The 19,757-nt window shown below is 38.2% G+C and overlaps 2 protein-coding genes across 2 annotated transcripts in view; one reads left to right on the top strand and one right to left on the bottom strand.

Annotated features, from left to right (window-relative positions):
• Positions 1-14,343, bottom strand: part of LOC145934164 (ribonuclease P protein subunit p14-like) — a 38,452-nt gene extending 24,109 nt beyond the window's left edge. Inside the window, exons 1-2 of the transcript XR_014425000.1 lie at positions 13,261-14,343; positions 12,614-12,647 (exon numbers count right to left, since the gene is read on the bottom strand). The gene's annotated coding sequence lies outside the window, so the exon portion shown is untranslated. The remainder of the gene's footprint in view (positions 1-12,613; positions 12,648-13,260) is intronic.
• A 904-nt stretch (positions 14,344-15,247) lies between these two features.
• Usp5 (ubiquitin specific protease 5) lies at positions 15,248-19,757 on the top strand. The gene is made up of 13 exons (XM_083034433.1): positions 15,248-15,504; positions 15,592-15,717; positions 16,016-16,192; positions 16,263-16,369; positions 16,707-17,234; positions 17,361-17,432; positions 17,510-17,696; positions 17,832-17,984; positions 18,059-18,240; positions 18,329-18,708; positions 18,794-19,006; positions 19,278-19,402; positions 19,540-19,757. The coding sequence occupies exons 1-13, from the start codon at positions 15,403-15,405 to the stop codon at positions 19,603-19,605; spliced, it is 2,418 nt and encodes an 805-aa protein (XP_082890559.1). The 5' UTR covers positions 15,248-15,402; the 3' UTR covers positions 19,606-19,757.

The following is a 19,757-nucleotide window of genomic DNA, read 5'->3' as shown; positions in this document are numbered from 1 at the left end:
CGGTCTGTCCTTCCCGCCCTCTCCGCGGACACGCCCGGTTCAGGAACCCGGAGGCAGAGGATCGCGGCCTAGGGGCTCGTTTCCTTCTCGGGGGATAACGAGACGGAGAGAGAAAGAGGGAATGATCGAAGATCCGAGGAATGCGATCCTCGTGGATGCGATTGAGAGATATCAAGCGATTATACGATCACGTACGAGACGATTACGAGGGAAAAAAATGTCGAAATCGGCGTGGCGTTTGTTCCTAAAAAATGTCTGAGTAATATTACTCTTTGCGAAGGAAGGGAATTTATATAACAGACGAGATACATATATATTTTTTGATTTCTTCGTTTTCACGAAGCGACGATGCCGATCGCAGGTAGATGATGAAGAGCGACAGGACGGGAAGAGGAGGGTCCGTTTCGATCCCGCGATCACGTCCCCTTTCTCTCTCTTGCGTGCCCTTTTTTCCGCTCGCTCCCCCCTTTCTTCCCCCTCGCGCGTCTCTCCTTCGACTTTGTCCTCTCTCGGGACGATGCGTGCTTCGCGGATTTCCTCGACGGATTTCGCTCGCTCAATGGAACGATCAATTGCTAGGGCCGGGATGAATGATTAGGGTCATCCGACCCACGAACAAAGTGTGTCACACGCGCGGGTTTCAAGTATGTATCGTGATCGCGAGGCGAGAGTTCGTCGGCACTACGTTGCGAAATTATTCGTAAACAGCCGCTCTCTTCTTCCCCCGATACGTTCAAGTGTCGTTAACAGACCGAGTTTCGCCGATGTTTGTTTCTTTGTTTCGCCTTGGTCTTAGACCATCTTAACACGCGTGTTATTTCGCAACAAAGGAGATTACTTTTATAGACAAAATTCCAACCGTTATCAAGTAAACAAGAATATCTGGACACCGCGACACACGACGAGATATATATCCTAAAATTCTCTTAACAGATTCGGTCACCCATTTAAGAATATCGCACAAAGAGTTCAGTGTATGATAATTTAATAACATTAAGTTTGTCTTCTCTCATCTTGTAGTTTCTCTATAGTTTTCTCTATAGAGAGACGAAAAAGAATATAAAAATTGCGCACGACGCCTCGTTATGCAAGATGCTCCAAATCACATTAATATATTTAGCCGATTGTTTTTGCGCCGATTGTGTCCGAGGCTCGCGTGATTATGCAAGCGGGAGAGACGCTTCAAATTGCATTATTGCGTTCCTGCGATATATGCATGCATATACGTTCTCGAAGGGAGCCTTGCAGCCGTTGACATCCATTAACGATCACAGACGTATCTATTCTCGCTCCTTTCGGGTGTAAATTCCCCCGAAAAGCGTTGTGTGTCGAAAAGAGATGAATTTCCCGATTTCTCTGAACTTTCGAAGGGAAGGGAAGGGAAGGTCGGTCGGTCGGTCCTCTTTTCGGATATACGCGGCGACGAGGGCGATTTGAGTGAGCGATTTTCAGCGATGGACCACGCCCGCGCATCGGATGACGACGATGACGTCGGCTCTCGACCGTGATCGATCTGACAAAAATCGCCATCGTTCATCGGGAAGAGAGGAAGAGAGAGGAAGGGAAGAGAAGGGATGGGGGAGACAAGAAGAAAGAGACAGACAGCATCGAAAGCCTATCGAGTACGCCCCTGTAAGCGAACCAAGGCCTGCGACCAATCGATATCGTCTACCTACCGTTTGACAACCGCGACATTTCTCCGTGCACTCGTACCTCGCTGGTCCTCGCTCTTTCTCTCTTCTGCCTCTCTCCTTCTTGCCCTCGTATCGATAAAATGCATATCTCTTTCTCTCTTTCTCTTCTCTTGGTCTCTCGCACCCTTTCGCGCCCTATACCCCTCTGTCCTGGTGTACGCACGTCGAGGGCTCTTTGTTTTCGACTACGGTCCGTCGACGCGATGAAATTCCGCCTTCATTCCGCGTCGGCTTTGGGGGTTCCCATAGCGCGATCGACGCGCGCTTCTTCGGCACGAAAAGCTAAAGGATCGACGCGCCCTTCATCTTCGATTTATTTTCGTCAGGAGGAACTCTCGCGGAACGAGGAGAGAAAGGCCGCGCGATCGATGGAAAGATAATGAGGACAGGTCAGATTTCATCAATCAGACGGGGGAGTAATAAGATTTAAATTGTAAATAGACGTCTGTATATATATTTTTCGCCGTTCTATTTTCACTTCGACGCGAATATAGATCGATAGCAGACAGGGGAAATAAGGAACAAAAAAAAGCCCTGATTCTTTTTTTCTAAACATTGAGATCTCTCCTCTCGATATACCTATGAAGGAAAAAGTTCGCTGAATACGCGATCGATGCGACACGTTAGCTTTTTAACTAGAACGAAGGGCGCGTTCGAAGTGAAAGGAAAAGTTAGCGCGATCGATGGTGTCTGTGGTGTTACTAATTAGCACGAAGGGCGCTCTCTCGGAACGAAAGGAAAAGCTTTGCTCGCGATCGATCGCGCGTCCTTGATTTTCTCGAACTAAAATAAAGAGCGCATTCGAGACGCGAAAAAATAAACTCGCACCCTCGATCGACTTTGTCTTTCGATTTTCCTTTCGCGTTGGTTCGAAAAGGACGCTCTCGGGAAAGAAAGAATAAGAGAGATGGAAAGAGAAAGAAAAAGAGAGAGAGAGAGAGAGAGAGAGAGAGAGAGAGAGAGAGAGAGAGAGAGAGAGAGAGAGATAGATAGATAGATAGATAGATAGATCCGCGGGATGATTTCCTGATCGTAATCTATTGAAACGTGAAATTAGTTTCGTGCGATAAAAACGTTCTCGATTCTTCAATTCGAAACGAAGGGACGTTTATAGAATAAAAAAAGAAAGCACGATCCTTAATTTTATGGGTTAACAAGATTGTCTCTCAGGAAGGACCGGTCCGTTATATCCTTTCAGATAAAGGACGAAGAAGCGAGGAAATGATGCTTCGCGATTAACGCGTCTTCGATTTTCCGATCGGGAGACTCGCGCGATTCTCATTCTCGTTCTCAATTTCCCGAATTAGGACATACTCTCGGTGGAAGGGGGCCAATTTCACGAGACGTCTGTAATTTTCCGAATTGAAACGGCGAAAATGTGTTTCGAGGGAGGAGGAAAGGGGGAGAGGAGAGAGAAGGAAACTTTGCGCGATTGTTCACCGGTTCGACCTCGTTCGGAGAACGAAGACAGGACAAAGTCCTGCTCTTTCTCTCTCTTCCTTACGTCGCGTCGTCGTGGACTTTGTATGCCCGATGTGTGTCTCGTGTCAAAGGTCTACGACACCTTTGTCCCCCCTTTCGTCCTCTCTCTTTCTTTCTTTCTCTCTCTCCCACCGTCCCTTCTTTTCTATCCGTCGTTTAACGCGATGTGACAGTTTTCTTTTTTCGCCCTACTCTTCTTCCTCTCACTCCACTTTTCATTTTTTCGTATTACCTTCTCTCTTTTCATCATGATTCACTCTTTCTATCAGCTTACTCTTTAAGTCTTTCCTAGCTTCTCTAACGCGCATTTAAAATCCATATGCTGAAATCCTCAAAAGGCGGCTAAAGACGTCCCTTGAACTCGTCCTGAACTTAACGATTTTCTCTCTCTCCCTCTTTCTTGCGCTTATATTTGATACTTTCCTTTGTTTTCTCTATACTATACTTTCTCAGAAGTGTATTCGAGTTACAAATCTGAGAATCCTTACAAAGGACTATACAAGTCTACTCTCTAAATACGCACCTAAATCCTCTTTACCGTTCTCCTCTCTCTCTTTCCTTTCTTTTCTTCTCTCTCTTTATTAAAGTTTTTTTATATATTATAGTTACACGTCCGTTTTATTTTCTTTTGTTATTTCGCATTAGTTTTTTTTTTACTTCCACCGCTTTTCTAACAATTACATTTGTATACACCGGTATACACGATTTACCTGTTGAATATCTTGTTTATCTTGTTCTGGTGGGGCTTGCCCCAGATCAATAAATTGATATCTCCCCCTCTTTTCTCCTTCTCTTCGTCTCTCTTTGATCTATATTTCGCTTCTCTTTTTTTTATTTATCTCTCTCTCTCTCTCTCTCTCTCTCGATCATCATGTTCTCTTTCTGGGTTTCGAAGGACCGTGGGAATTTGCGGTGGGAAACGCGAGGCTAATATAGCCAAACCAACTAATTATTACGCTAACATTATTACGAATAGGCAGCAGTGAGAAAACGCGAGAAAACACTCTAAAAAAAAACAAGAAAAACGCGATAATAAAAAAGAAGCAAACAAGAAGGAATTATACCTACTACCTACCTACCTACGCATTTAAGGTAATGTACAAGTCTCTAGTGTGATACATTTCTACGCTTATTCTCTAACTTAGTAGTCGAAAAGTCTAAAGTACGGATACCTCGTTGTGTGGTTAGTAGCAAAGAGAGCGACGAGAGAAAAGAGGAACAAAAAAAAAAGAATAAAAGAAAAATAAAAGAAAGGAGGGAAAAACGCGCGAAGAGAGGGTAAACGGAGGACAAGACGGAATGAAAAAAAAAAGAAAAAAAACGAAAAAAAAACAACTACGTAGTCCTGTAACGAAGTAACAGAGTAAATCCGAGCGGCAAAGAAAAAAAAAATAGCGGAGGCAGAGACGAAAAAAATTAAACGTAGAGGGAATAATGATCAAAATATACACGATCCGCGCTTGTATGCCAATTGTATACGTATGTACGTGTGTGGCGATTTTACTACTTCCGTATGATATATGCGAATATAGACGAAATTATCTCGTCGATATACACTTCTCCTTTCGCTTCATTTTTTATCTGACTCTTACGTTTGGAAAAGTGAGCGGCTTTCGCGGTTTGCTGACGAAATGAAAAATAAAACGAGACGATTCCCACTATATTACGATCGAGAGTATTATGATCGATGAGTGGGAGATCGCTCATATCGATATACGTGTACATATATGGGCTGTTCCAGAAAGCACATGTCTTAATCTTAACGTTAAAGTAATAATAATGGCATCGATCTTTTCTCTTGAGAACTTTCGTGAAATATATGATTTTTTGGCTGCCACTTTTTTTTAAATATTAGAGGACATTTTTAACACATTTTAATCATAAAATAATTAAAATGTGTTAAAAGGTACAATTGTAATCCGATTAATTTCATAAATTTCTGAGTTATCCCTATATGCGCGCACATATATGTATATATATTTGATTTTACAAATTCTGAAGGAATCGATTTCCAGTCTACTAGTCGAGCGAGGGAGAAGTGTAATTTTGGGAAGTCGGCGGATCGGAAATAAGTGCGTTAATACGAGCGCCAAACTATATTCGAGACATAACAATAAGACTAAAAACCGATGAGCGAGATCTCGATTCACGGATCGAGAATCGAATTGACGAGTGCGTGAGCGTCGCGTATGGATCGTCTAGCTTGACGATGCGTAAGACGAGCGTCGTTGCGTATAATGTATGCGCGTGTATGCGAAGAGTACATGAGTGTGAGTGTGTGTGTGTGTGAAAACGTGAGAATATCGTCGAAACGAGTGTTCGGCGTATAATATTCGATATATAATGTACATAGTTCTGTATATACGAACGAATCACTGACTGTGTACAATACTACCCAAATATATTTATATTTCATGTTAAAAATTATTCTGGTAAACGATTTCTCTTCCTGTCAACGAGATACGAGATATATATAACTTCCCTTTCAGCGATCCTCTTTTCAAGATTAATTTATTATGTTTCAGAGCGTGCTATAGGGTATAACAATTTTAATCGCACTCGAAAGAAATTAAACTTTATCAATCAAGTAATTCAAAGTTGGGGAAAGATTACGTCTAATCAGATCTTATTTTCAGGAACATTCAATTATAACAACAGGGAAAGATACTTCAAGATATTTTCATATCTCTCGAGAAGCGATGTAATAATAAGAGAAATAGCTTTTATACTTGAGGGGGGAGACATCATTCTAATTAACCGTCTTAATGTCACGTTTCGTATATAGAAATCGAGTTACCTACGGCATGTTCTCGATAAATCACATGTGTATATAAAGGACCGTAAAGTGGACCCGCGGCATTCTGGGAGTCGCAGTCTCTCGACGGACGCGTTAATTAAAAACTGTCGTATCCAATTACCGAAGCCGGAGGCCGCGCGGATCAGCTGCGGTCCGGCTCTCGCTTTCATTGTCGAGACTGAAAGGGCCTTCGTGCTTACGAAGGGCCGAAGGAGAGCTCCGATCCGGACGCGCGCTGTCGGCCACGAAGAAACGAGAAGAGAAGAGAAGAAAAGAGCTTACATATACTATATACATACAAAAGCATGTAACGTACATGATGGCGACGTGCCAAAGGTTGCAGCAACGGATTTCATCCGGCGACAATAACGCCCAAGAAAGAGAGAGCAGAAAAACGGTAGGAATTAGTCCAGAATAAGTATGATATTTAACGATAATCGTCTCTCCTCCTTTTTTTCTCCTCTTTTCTCGTTATATCGTTAAAGATTATGTGCGAAAGAGGTAAGTTAATTTTTTTAGTATTATTAGTGTGTATACCGAGAGAATTTTCTCTTAAAATTTATCCTGAAAATCATGGTAATCGTGGGACAATATGGAAAGAATTTTATGACAATTTCTCTGATTAATATTTATCACAATAAAAATAATAATATCTATCACAATAAAATATAAAAAAAACATATTTGATTAATTTTACTAAACTGCATAGTAAAATTAATCAAACATATTTTATATTTTATTGTAATATGTTCCATATACCATATTGTCCCACGATTATCATGATTTTCAGGGTAAATTCTAAGAGAAAATTCTCTCTGTGTATTTATATAAAATAAAAAAAGATCTCTACCTTAAGAACATCTCTATAGATTGGCGCGTAATTTAGAGTGAAGATGTCATTCGAGATTTTTTCCTTAATTATTAAAAGATATAAGATTTAGAAAAATTGAGAAAAGAAGCCACGAGGAAAAACGCAACGCCACAATATTTACCGTATAATACCGCGATACGAGAGGGCCTGAATTTATTTAACGTTCCGTTTTTAGCGTCACCCGGTATCACCGGATTATCGCGCGAAAAGAGGAAGTCGGGCGGAGGGTTTCCGGGGGAATCGACGTCTCGCTTGCGGTTTGCGCGAAGGCAACGTGACGAAATCAAGCCGGCCTTTAGACCGTTCCGGCCTCGACCCGGCGGGATGAAATTGCATATTTAGGAGCTGCAGTTGCGAAACGTCAGCGACTCTTGATCCTCGTGCGAATTTATACCTTTTTTCCCTCTCTCTCTCTCTCTCTCTCTCTTTCTTTCTCCCTTCCGTCAGAACGTCTTGTCGCCTTTCCTCGGGGAGCTCGAATTATATGGCCACGGCATTCTTTTCGCTAATGATCGTTATTCAGGCGGCTAACTGTCCTTGCGCGGAAACGCAACGTGGCGAATATCCCGACGTAGCCTCGCGAAAATTTATTATAAGCATTTCGCAGACGGTGAAATATTCACGCGCGGGATCTACCGAGGAATATTTTAAGGGCAGACAAAGCCTCGGATGAAGTATCTGTCAGCGCGAAATCGACCTCAAATTTATCGAGAGAAGAAGAATAGAAAAAAAGGGTAGAGATTTTTTTGCGAGCACGCGTTTTGTGCATACATGTGTCGGACAATTTTTTCAAAAATCAGCCGAAGAAATGAAAAAATTTTCATTTTAATATGTTTTGCGACTTCTATCATTTCCATAAAAACGCTATTATATATTATTAATTTGTCAGATAAAATACATATTTAGATATTCATATAGATTCAAATATATAGAGGAAAAATATTGACATAAGACCGTCGATGTAAGTATATATCTTTGTTTTTCAATAAGTGTGTATTTTATTAAAGCTGATATAAACTCTTAGTGTAATTAATTTAGTTAAAAGTCTAATAATTTGTGCATGCATCATTCGTTTAAATCGACTTCTCGTTTCTGAAATGTAAGAGTGACTTTTACTTTTGGCATGATCCGATTAGCGATATAATAAATTAAGTATTTTAATAATATATTATTTCATACAATATATTCTATACATATTCTGCATACTATTGATAAATATATTTTATTCTTTTTATCTTTTTCAATTTTTATCAAAGTTAAGTCTACATAATTTTCGCCTATTTTAAGGAAAAGTTATCGCTTAAAAGTTTAGAGAATATTATCAAAATTGTGTACACTCTCTCTGGTAGAAAACAGAGTCTTTAGTAAATATTCGTAGGAAAACAGTCTTTAGTAAATATTGAATAATTAATTCTTTTTGAACTTGCAATTAAAAATTAGGATCCAAAATCAAAATGAGAAATCGATTTTCGAGAAGAGATCTGCAACAGTTTACATGTATTATTCGATTCGATGAGGAAAAAGAAAATATATACACGGAGAGAATTTTCTTTTAGAATTTACCCTGAAAATCATGGTAATTATGGAACAATATGGTATAAAAAGAATTTTATGAGAATTTCTCTGATTAATATTTATCACAATAAAAATAATATCTATACACACTAAAATATAAAACATGTTTGATTAATTTTACCATATTAGTAGCAGCTTAGTAAAATTAATCAAACATATTTTATATTTTATTGTAATAGATATTATTATTTTTATCGTGACAAATATTAATCAGAGAAATTAATCAGATAAAATTCTTTCCATACCATATTGTTCCACGATTATTATGATTTTCAAGGTAAATTCTAAGAGAAAATTCTCTCTATGTACAACAAGTACTTATATAATCAGCATAGAGGTAAATTGATGAAATTTAGTGAATTCTCGTGCGATCGGGAGTCGCGAATCGGGGGGAGGAAAGAGGGGGGAGCGGATGGGAGATGAACCGGCTGGTAAGGAGAGGCAGGAAGCGAGAAGAAGAAGGGAACGAGATGCGATGCGCAGCACGTGCGCGTGCTTTTCGGGCCCCCGCGACACCATCGATCGTCGTCGTCGCTCTCTCTCCTTAAAGGCGAAAGAAGGCACCGTTCGTTCGATTGCATCTTCAAGTGCAAGGCGAGGCACAAGCACAGGCGGCCGTCGCTCACAGCCGGCCGCGGACGGCCGGGGCCGCATGCAGCGGCGGGCATATAAATCAATACGAGAACAGCCAATGTCACTCGCGCGAGGCTCAAAAGCCTCGCCGAAAAAGAGGCGACGCTATTATACGGGATATCCCGCATCGGGATGTCCCCTCTTTTTTAAGCCCAATCTTGTATGTATCCATATGCCTGGATAACGAGAGAAAAGTCGCGCCGTTTCGTCTATAATATATCGCGAAATATTCAACGCGATCGAGATATTATAAATATATATAAGATATTAAATATAGATATATTATAGAGATATTAAATTATATATAGAAATATTAAATATAGATATATTAAATTTTGCAAGTATTTTAAATTGCAGTTCTGGGAAATAATAATCGAATCCTCTCTTCTATATTTGCGCATAGAATGTTATACACTATTAAATATGCGTTAATAAGACGAGAAAAAGCGCGATCGGGACGTATTTTTTATTGTTCTCGTCGAGAGGAATTTGAATGACGTTTCGTCAGGTCGGAAATATAACGTCTCTCGATAGTGAATTTATGTTTCTAGACCTTCCACGAATTTTAGAATCTTCGTCCTTGCACGTTCGCGAACAATACGCTAATAAAAAAGACCTTAAAAACGCGCTCCGCGTTGTTAGATGATTTATGTTAACAATGTTGACCGAGCGGATATAAATACTAGGTGTCCCAGAACTCCCGACCTTAATTTCAGTAACAATTTCTTCGGCATCGATTTGACACCGATCGTTCTTTAAAAATAATTCCGAGAGAGAGAGAGAGAGTGGCAGAGTAATATTGCTTCGTTGAAATTTTTTCATTCGATTTGCATCGGCCAGAATAAAAAATGTTTTAATCTTTAATTTTTCATCTCGATTTTTGCCGAGCATTACTGCGAAACTTTTTCTTTCCTCCCGCGAGTCGAGGAAAAATCTATAGTCTATAAAAATCATTCAAATGAGATTAAATCATTAAGATAAACTCGGGGTCCTCGCTGCACGTGCATACGTCAGCACGCGCGTCATTGCATTGATTCGACGTAAGCGCACGCGATGGCACGCATAAAAGGTGCGATTAAAAAGATATTCGCTCGAGTTACTGATAAGTCAGCTGTAAAGAAAATTGCCGAGCGAGCGAGACTGCTTTCTTTCTCTCTGTCTCTTTCTACAATGATCTAATTAGAAATTCTGGAATATTCCGTCTATGTAATTGCCTCACTCAATCTTTACAGCTATGACTTTGCCGATATAGCTGCGAGTTATTCGCGCATATAATTACAATAAATCGTCTTTGTTTTATCAATGATTCTTTAATTGATTCGTTCATGAAATAAACAATAATTTTATATGAACTGTAGAAATATATACGAGATTGAAGGCTTCTGTCTTTTAATGAACATATCATGTAAGAAATATGAAATTATATTTTTGTTGTAAGAAGAAGAAAAGTATTTATCGTGATAAAATATTTGTATCATTATCTTCAGATTATTACATATTGCTTCTCTAGATAATGGATCCATTGTAACTGTATAATTTTTAAAATTTTCCTCGATGTCTTAAGTTTGATACAATATAATATAATTTTGATTTCCTATAATGTAAAGGTTTCGGATTGCGTATATCTTCCCAGACAGCACCACGTCCAAAAATGGAGCATAAGACATCTTTAAGAAATCTTTAAGACATCTTTAAGAAGTGTTATGAAATGATATCCAAAAGACATCTTAAAAATATTTGAAAAATGTTTTATGCGCCGATTTTGAACATGGTGCTATCTGGGTTTTTATTTTTACGTTCTTATGTCTAGGGGCAGCACGTGCTCCAAAAAAATTCGGACATTCATAGAGGGAAAAATAGCGAAAAAACACAAGTCTAAGAGAGATGACGTACGTATGCCCGAAAGCGATCATGCGTATAAGGAGTTAATAATAATTAATGGCATCCGCATATCTCTCGAGAGAGGAACGAGATGCGTCCGATGCGGCGATCGGCGTTTTTCACCGTCGAGCGACGTTCACCTTTGACATTGACTCTTTCGCGTTTACCATTGACCTTGCGCGACGCGGGGTTATATATAGCCGCCCGCGGAAAAGCACGCGGATTTTCTCCGAAGCGCCGACGAATATTTTCCTCCCCCCCCCCGCCGTTCGAAATTTTCTCGTCACGTCGTTTCTTGTCCCCCTCGCCCCTCTTTCCTTTTTAAAATTGTTTTATCTCAATTCCGTGAAAATTTGCTCGTCGGAAAATTTTGAAATATGATATCGGGCAGGAAAACATGCGCGTGTGTGCTTTCGAGTCGCGGAGCATCTCGTTTGTTTAGTTTGCGGTTGCGTTTGCATCATGTGAGATCCGCTTTCGAGCGACTAACCGCGACGGAAACCCACGAAGCGAATCGCGACGTGAAAAATGTCGCGTGACAGCTCGTATTTCGGGTCTCCTCGGTGCTCGCTCGGGCTAATGGCATCCCTTACAAAGGATTCTGCGATGCCTTTAGATCCGACGAGAGGGTTTTCATGAGACTGTATTTCTAGTGTGGCCCACGATCGCGGACCAATGAAAGGGCTGGAAGTATCTCGGCTCGGTACGCGTTTTTATTGGTTGAAAAATGCTAGGGAATACTACTTGAATGCTCTAAATTCGCTTATACACGTATTTTTGATTTGATAAAATGATTAAAAATCTTTTAACAACTTGTCTCAGAAGAATGATAACATATCAGAATAAATGTAGGATAAAATTTTAGATTAATAATTTTAATGATGAAATCCAGTAATATAAGGTAGAATATATTGATTTTAAGTTGGTAACACACATGCGACGACTTACAATTAGATAAAATTACAAATTGTATGCCAGCTTTATCTTTGAGTTTCTTTTACATCAGCGTATATATTAATTTATTAGTCACTTAAAACACTATATATCAATCATCCCTTTCTAAAAAAGAGACATGTTAAATCGATTCTGTAGAAACGCAGCCAGAAATATGTAAAAAGACCTATGTATACATTAGTAAAAAATAATGATAAAAAATACACTCTCCTTTTCCTCTCGAAAGGAGAAATCTCTTCAAAAAAATATCAAGTATTTTAATTACTAATACATTTCTTATTTTTTATGTTTATAACATATGCACGTTGTAAAAATCTCTATTATGATACACATTCAAAAATTTAACACATACATATATACAATAATTTATCTTAATTCATTTATTTCAAGATAATGAATTTGTGATATATATATATAATATATATTTATATATAATATTACGATTAATTTGAGACTTTAATTCTTTTAATGTGTAATAAGTATAAAAATAAAAAAAGGTAAATTTAGATATCAAACAATTTGCAAGAATTAAAATAAAATAAAAAAAAGAATTTGACCGATGCATCTATTATTGCAAATTATGTTATAATTATCAGAGAAAAAAGGTTTACTACTCCTACTTTTATCTTATACATATATATATGTATGTATATGTATTAAAATATTTCTGATATAATTTTCACAAATACATTACCTTAAAATCTTTTAAAATAATTTAACACTCACCAATTTGATGCGCGGAATTGTAGACAATGTTAATCTGTAAAATATAAACGTATGAATATTATATAAAACAATTATTAAAATATTTAAATCATTTATAATATTTTAAATCATTTTTTGAAACATTAAAATTAATTTGAAAATTTAAATATTAATTTTAATGTTGCAAAAAATGATTATATATATATGCGCATAGTTAACTTTTGTTATTTACTTTAAGATATTAAAAAACTACATAATTTGCAAAGAAATATTTTTTAAAGAAAGCTAGAAATAATTATAAAAAATATTTAAATTAAAATATTTTACTATTTATTTTTACTATTAAATATTTTAATTAAAATATTTAATGGTAAAAGAATCTAGGTACGCGCAACACATAAATAATTATATCTACATATCTCTTAAATATAATACAATGTAGAAATTGTATTTTATACATATACAAATATTTATTATTATTAAATTATTAAAAACAAATTAGTATATTTATTATTAAATATTCAAAGTATTTCAAAATATAAAATCCAGGATATTTTATATTCATTATTATACAACAATATAAAATTTGGATTATTATCGCGAAGATAACTAGATAATCTCACAAATAACAAATGTGAAAAATTAAATAAATTATAAATTATATTTACCCTATCGTTGCTCCGCCCGATGCCCCCGGGCCATCGACCTCTCTCTCTCTCTCTCTATCCGCACCGTTCCTTTTTATGGCACTCACTCGAAACACTTGCACTCGCGTTATTTTTTTCGTTCGCGACGCGCGGCGACGCCCGGATTTTAGATATTACATTTCGATGCGTTTCGGTAAAACGCGAGAATCGCGAGAGCTTATTCGCGCGCGAATAAAACCGATGCTCTGTTTTCGCGTCGCCGCTTTTTTCAAGGCCCACTTATCGGAAGGCCTCATCGAACGACGATGATGCGGCGACTACTTCACGACGCACTCAGGAGTCGCCGATATTCCAAGAAATGGGCATACTACATTTCACTATGTTTTATATATCACAATTCAACGACGTAGAAATTGTATCGACAACGCCGAAAAACTCGGAAAATTCGCGTCGAAAGCAAAACGGTAATTCGATTCGCCCGTGTAATGGATTCGATTCGCCCGTGTAATGGATTCGACTCGCCCGTGAGATCGTGATCACGATGTCGGTACACGATTTCGCGACGCAATCGACTTTGTACGATAATAATTAAGCACGCAAAAACACTAAACTCACACTTGTACTGTCGCGGACCGGCGACGAGCAAATGTTGATCGCGAATAACCGAAAATGCACCTATAGCAAACAGGCAGCTTTGTGCCAGTTACGGGACGCGCAGCACGCCAAGGTTGCAAAGTCGTAATGGCGGCGGTCGCGGCGTACGTGCGAGCTCGGAGCACGGAGCTCGGCTCGGGTCGGCTCGGGTCGGCTCGGCTCGACTCGGCTCGACTCGGCGATCCGGACAACTCCGACTTTGCGACCTTGGCGTGTTGCGCGTCCCGTGGCAGGCATCAATACTGCTGTAGTTTTTCGGTATAACATATTATTATTTTAATTTTTATAACATTATTATTTTAAAATTTAATTCACAAATTAACACCTTATTAATATTTTTTGTCAGTAATCAGCTGACTGAGGAGTTAATTTGCTAATTAATTTTTAAAATAATATGTTATAAAAATAAAAATAATAATATGTTATAAATAAAATATAATATTTAAAATTCGATTATTACAAAATATTTTATGTTTGTATTATTCTAGTAATTATGGAATTCTATTTATACAGAATAATTGTAAGATATTATTCAATCAATAGATGCGATGTAAGAAATAAAAAATTAAGTATCGTTCTGTATCTGATTTGCGAATGTATTGTTTTCAAACATGAAGTTGGAAGAGTAACGGTTTTACACACACATAGGCATGTGAAAATCTATTCTCAAGCGATCTCTCCGATATCATTATTCAACGCTTGTACAGTAACGAGAATGCAAAATGTATAATATTGACGAATATAATATTAGGAACGCATACAAAATACTGGTTATCGTTGCTCCGATATCGCTGCACTTGGGCGAGAAGATAACAAAACGTGATGAAAAGTACGCGACGAAAAGAGAGAACCTCAATCACTGCCGACAAACGAATCGCCGACATCCGGATACTCACACGCGTGTCTACACGCGATCCCGAATACTTGGACGTTCGATACTTTACGAGAGACACTCGCGAATCTTTCGGGCGCCGAAATTCCATCCGGACGATCAAGAAATCACGACAAAAACACGCAACGTTTCGAACTACGTCTCGCGCCGCGTCCCTTCGCTCCGCCATTTTGCGATCGACAATCTCCAAGTATCGAAATATCGAAATATCGAAATATCGAAATATCGAAACAGCGCGAACATAGTCAAAAAGGTTACTTCGACATAAATAAAATTCGAAATATATTTCAACATATACCGGAGCCGGTTGAGAAACGATGAATTAATTGCGATTGGGAAATTAATCGATATACTTTTAATGTAAAATTAAGAATAATATTGAAAGAATAAAAATAATTCACGGTCCAGTCGATCCGCCGTTCCTCGATTCTCGCAGTGTCATCGATACGCGACCCGGCGACGGCGATGTCAAATTAGGTTAGGGTTAGGTTAGGTTAGATGACAAGCAACGCCTCTAGCGATTTATCCGCCGACAACGAGATCCTCGCGTTGAAATCTCGAGGAAGGAAAGAGGGAAATCGACAGGATCGCATCGCCGGCAAATTGTGTTTCTCGCCATGGAGCTGATAGCGTTAACGAAATACCTCAACACGATCAATGTCCCGCGAAAGAGCGACAAGATATACAAGGACGAGTGTGTTTACTCCTTCGACACGCCAGTAAGATATTCCTTTGTCCTTTTTTGTCCTGCGCGAACAACGATCGTAATCCTTATATTGATGAAAAAAATCTCTTCTTCATTCAAGGACTCGGACACCGGCCTCTACGTTAGTCTTACGTCTTTCCTAGGTTTCGGCCAGGATCATGTCATGTGGTACTACAATAAGACCTCGTATCCTGTGTTTCTTCATATCAAACGTACAAAGAAAGAGGTGATTCTAATTTATTCAGCAAACTATGTTGAAGACTGTTTAAAAATTGATCCAAGTGGAGTATCACGTATATACAACGTCTCTGTGTTTGTTTCTGTGTCTGAACAATATCAAATGTAATATTTACGCACTTGACAATTTATTCAAATATTGGAATTTTTCTATCGATGTATAATTTTTACTACTTTTGATTCGTAACTACAAAGTGTATATATAAAAGACCTGTCGGATACTTAATATATTTTTTTCACAAGTTTTTTTAGTCTGACTTTAAAAACACGTGTAAAACATTTTGTAGATTTCGTCTGAAGAACAAGGAGATGGGCCTGAAAAGAAGATTACGCGGCTAGCAATAGGAACAGCTGGTGGATTTATGCCTGATCAACAGAAGTATACTTACGAGGACGAATATAATATAATTATTCTACCTTCTTTCTGGTCTATTCCTTACCCCTCTAACAGTTTACCTGATAAGGTAAGATTTATTCGCAAAATTGTATTGCGTATAGTTAATAATTATACTTAAAGGACAAAATTGTGAACAGGTGGAACTTGCAGTCAAAACTATAATACAAATGGAAAGTGCATGGGCGGTAGCGCAAGTAGAAGCTGTAACCAATACGTGGGATGGAGAGATCAGATCAGAATCAAAGTGAGTTTCTTGAGAAATTCTCTATGGAGTTTATTATTAATTGAATGATTCTCTAATTCTCCGATTAATTACAAACATGCTAAAAAGAAATTATATATTTAGCACAAGGATAACGCTGTATTTTATCATATGTGTTCGTAATATATTAAACGCATTACTATTAAACTTAAATTATTATTCGAAATTTATATCATGCATGAAAATTCTATTTCTAATAGATAAAACATTTGTTAAAATCTTTTTAATTTCTAAATAGTACGACAGAGATGTGTATATGTGTGTTTCGATAAAATCTTTATTAATTGAATAAGATTGTAAAACTTATTGGGATTTTTAGACACGCCGCGAATTTGAAACAGCTGGACAATGGCAGGAAGATCCCGCCGAGCGGTTGGAAGTGCGAGAACTGCGATCTCACGCAGAACCTTTGGCTGAATCTGACCGATGGCAGTATACTTTGCGGTCGCAAGTTCTACGATGGAAGCGGTGGTAATGGCCACGCGGTTGAGCACTACCGCGCGACCGGTTATCCTTTGGCTGTAAAACTAGGGACGATCACCAAGGGCGGCAAGGCCGACGTGTTCTCGTACGACGAGGATGACATGGTGGACGATCCGAATTTGACAGCTCATCTGTCACATTGGGGTATCAATATCTCGCAGATGGAGAAGACAGACAAGTCGATGATCGAGTTGGAATTGGATCTCAATCAGAAGTTCGGCGAGTGGGTGTCTCTCCAGGAAACTTACACCAAGCTTACACCGTTATATGGTCCCGGCTACACCGGACTAATTAATCTGGGAAATTCTTGTTACCTAAATAGCGTCATGCAAATGTTATATATTATTCCTGATTTTATTGAAAGGTACGTACAATTTTCATACGATTTGTTTTCTCTTATATGGCTATTTTTATCATGATTAATTGTGAAATACATGGTGGAGTTTTTATTTGATAAAAGAAATATTAGAATCGACGTTGTAAATTTCAGATATGAGAAGAAGACGCTGCAGATATTCCAGCAAAATTGGCACGATCCAGCTGCAGACGTTAATGTTCAGATGTGAGTTACGGTAGTTCTCGATAAAAGAATTTTGGCGATTGTCCAAAATATAATTCGAGGAATTGCCATTTTTCCAGGGCGAAACTGGGCTTTGGCTTGCTCTCTGGCAAATACTCAGAGCCACCAGACTCAAGTGATGAGCCGCAGCAAGGTATTCCCCCGCGCATGTTTAAGGTCCTGATTGGTCGAGGACATCCCGGCTTCTTCTCGAATCGGCAACAGGACGCTCAGGAATTCCTTCTTTACCTGATTAACCTACTCAATGTAATTATTAATATCGCTTTTCATAGTTTTTGGATTTTAATCGAATTTTTCGTGTTTGTTTTCGCGAACTTAATTATTAAATATTCTCTAAACGTATTCGTCGAAACGATTCTAATCGGCAAATTGATCGAATAGCGCAACAGTCGACACGAGATCTGTCCCACGGAATGCTTTAAATTTAAAGTGGAGGAGAGATATCAATGTAGCAGATCTAATAAAGTCAAGTATACCCATCGGCCGGAATATATCCTACCGCTACCAATACCGTTGGAGGCCGCGATAAACAAGGTATAGTTTTGATTATGTTCTTGAAAAATGAGGTCTTTTTTACTAAAAGTAATCAAGCCAATATATTATATAAGGACAAAGTGACTGCCTACGAGACTCAGAAGAAGGAAGCTGAAGCAAAAGGACAAAAGTTAGATTCCAATACTCTCGTAAGACCCCGTATAAAATTGTCGTCGTGCCTCGAAAGTTTCAGTCGTTCGGAAATTGTGGAACAATTTTATAGTTCGGCTTTGAACGAGAAAACGATAGCGCATAAGTAAGCATTGTACATTTGATTATCGGCCATCTGGTTGTGAAAAGAAAGCAACTAATCTAATTTTTTAATCACTTATATTCTCTTGCAGAACCACCAGACTAGCCAGCTTCCCGGACTACTTATTAATTCATCTGAAGAAATTCACGGTAAAGGAGGATTGGACGCCCATCAAGCTAGATGTAGCGGTAGAGATGCCGGACACGGTAGACTTGAGCTTCTTGCGCGGAAGTGGCTTACAACCCGGTGAGGAATTATTGCCGGATGGTGTGACACCGCCTCCGCCTGTGTACGACGCGGCTCTCCTTGATCAACTGACGGACATGGGTTTCCCACCGAATGCGTGCAAGCGGGCCTTGTACTTCACGGAGAATCGCAGTCTCGAGGCTGCGACCAATTGGGTGATGGAGCATATTGCAGATTCCGATTTCGACGATCTGTTCGTGCCGCCAGGAGTCGATCCCAAGCCAGGTAAGGATCGTCTCAGATGTCCAATCGTAGGTGCAATCAGTCGATTTGCTTAAACTATTAATTATTAATTATTGATTGATTTCAGAGGAAGATACATTTATCGTAGATCAAGCTGCTTTGGAAATGGTAACAGCCCTAGGCTTTACACCAGAACAAGCAACAAAGGCGCTCAAGGCGACTAATAACAACTTGGAGCGTGCGGCTGATTGGATTTTTAGTCATCAGGCTGAGCTCGAGGCCCAAGAAATGGATGGTGCTACGACGTCAAAACAGGAGAACTTTAGAGACGGAAACAATCGTGAGTCACAAAATTGTTTATTTCTCAAACTATGAATTGTAGTCTAACATCGATCATTCAAAAGAAAATATATCTCTTAAAAATAGTATAGACATAATTAACGCGCCAATATACTAAATGTGCCAATATACAGATTGATAAAATAAATTGCAGATAAGGAAAATTATATTAATCGAATAATTTTTTAATGAGATTTACAAAGTTAGAACTTATTTATTCATCGTTGAGATGAATTCATTAAAATATTTTTTCCTGATTTTTTGTGTTTTAGGATACAAACTAGTGGGTTTTATATCACATATGGGCACATCAACGATGGTAGGCCATTACGTTTGTCATTTATTGAAGAAAGATAATAGTGGAAGATACCGATGGGTGATATTTAACGATGAAAAAGTATGATATTATTACTTTTAGATAATACTCTTTTTTAAATATCTTTATGTGATTATATATATATATATATATATATATATATATATAATTTTTAAAATCTCGTTTTTCTCTCTCTTTACACAAATTTATTCTTACAGGTCGCTTTATCTGAAAACCCGCCGAAAGAATTAGGATACATATACATGTATCAACGGATTGACTAGTGTAATGTGTTTTTTTGTATAAAGATATTGCTTTTTTTCAACAATAAAAAAATTATACAAAATGTTCTTTATATTATGTATATATTGAATGTAATGAAGTGCGTAATTGATAACCAATTTTGTTTTCATTGTATAATACTAGGAATATAACA

The sequence above is a fragment of the Prenolepis imparis genome, unplaced genomic scaffold (genome assembly GCF_030444845.1).
Source record: "Prenolepis imparis isolate NDT839.2.m4 unplaced genomic scaffold, iyPreImpa1.0 SCAF_3, whole genome shotgun sequence".
NCBI classification, from domain to species: Eukaryota; Metazoa; Arthropoda; class Insecta; order Hymenoptera; family Formicidae; genus Prenolepis; species Prenolepis imparis.
The sequence above is the reverse complement of the archived record's forward strand: the minus strand, read 5'-3'. Positions and strand labels throughout refer to the sequence as shown.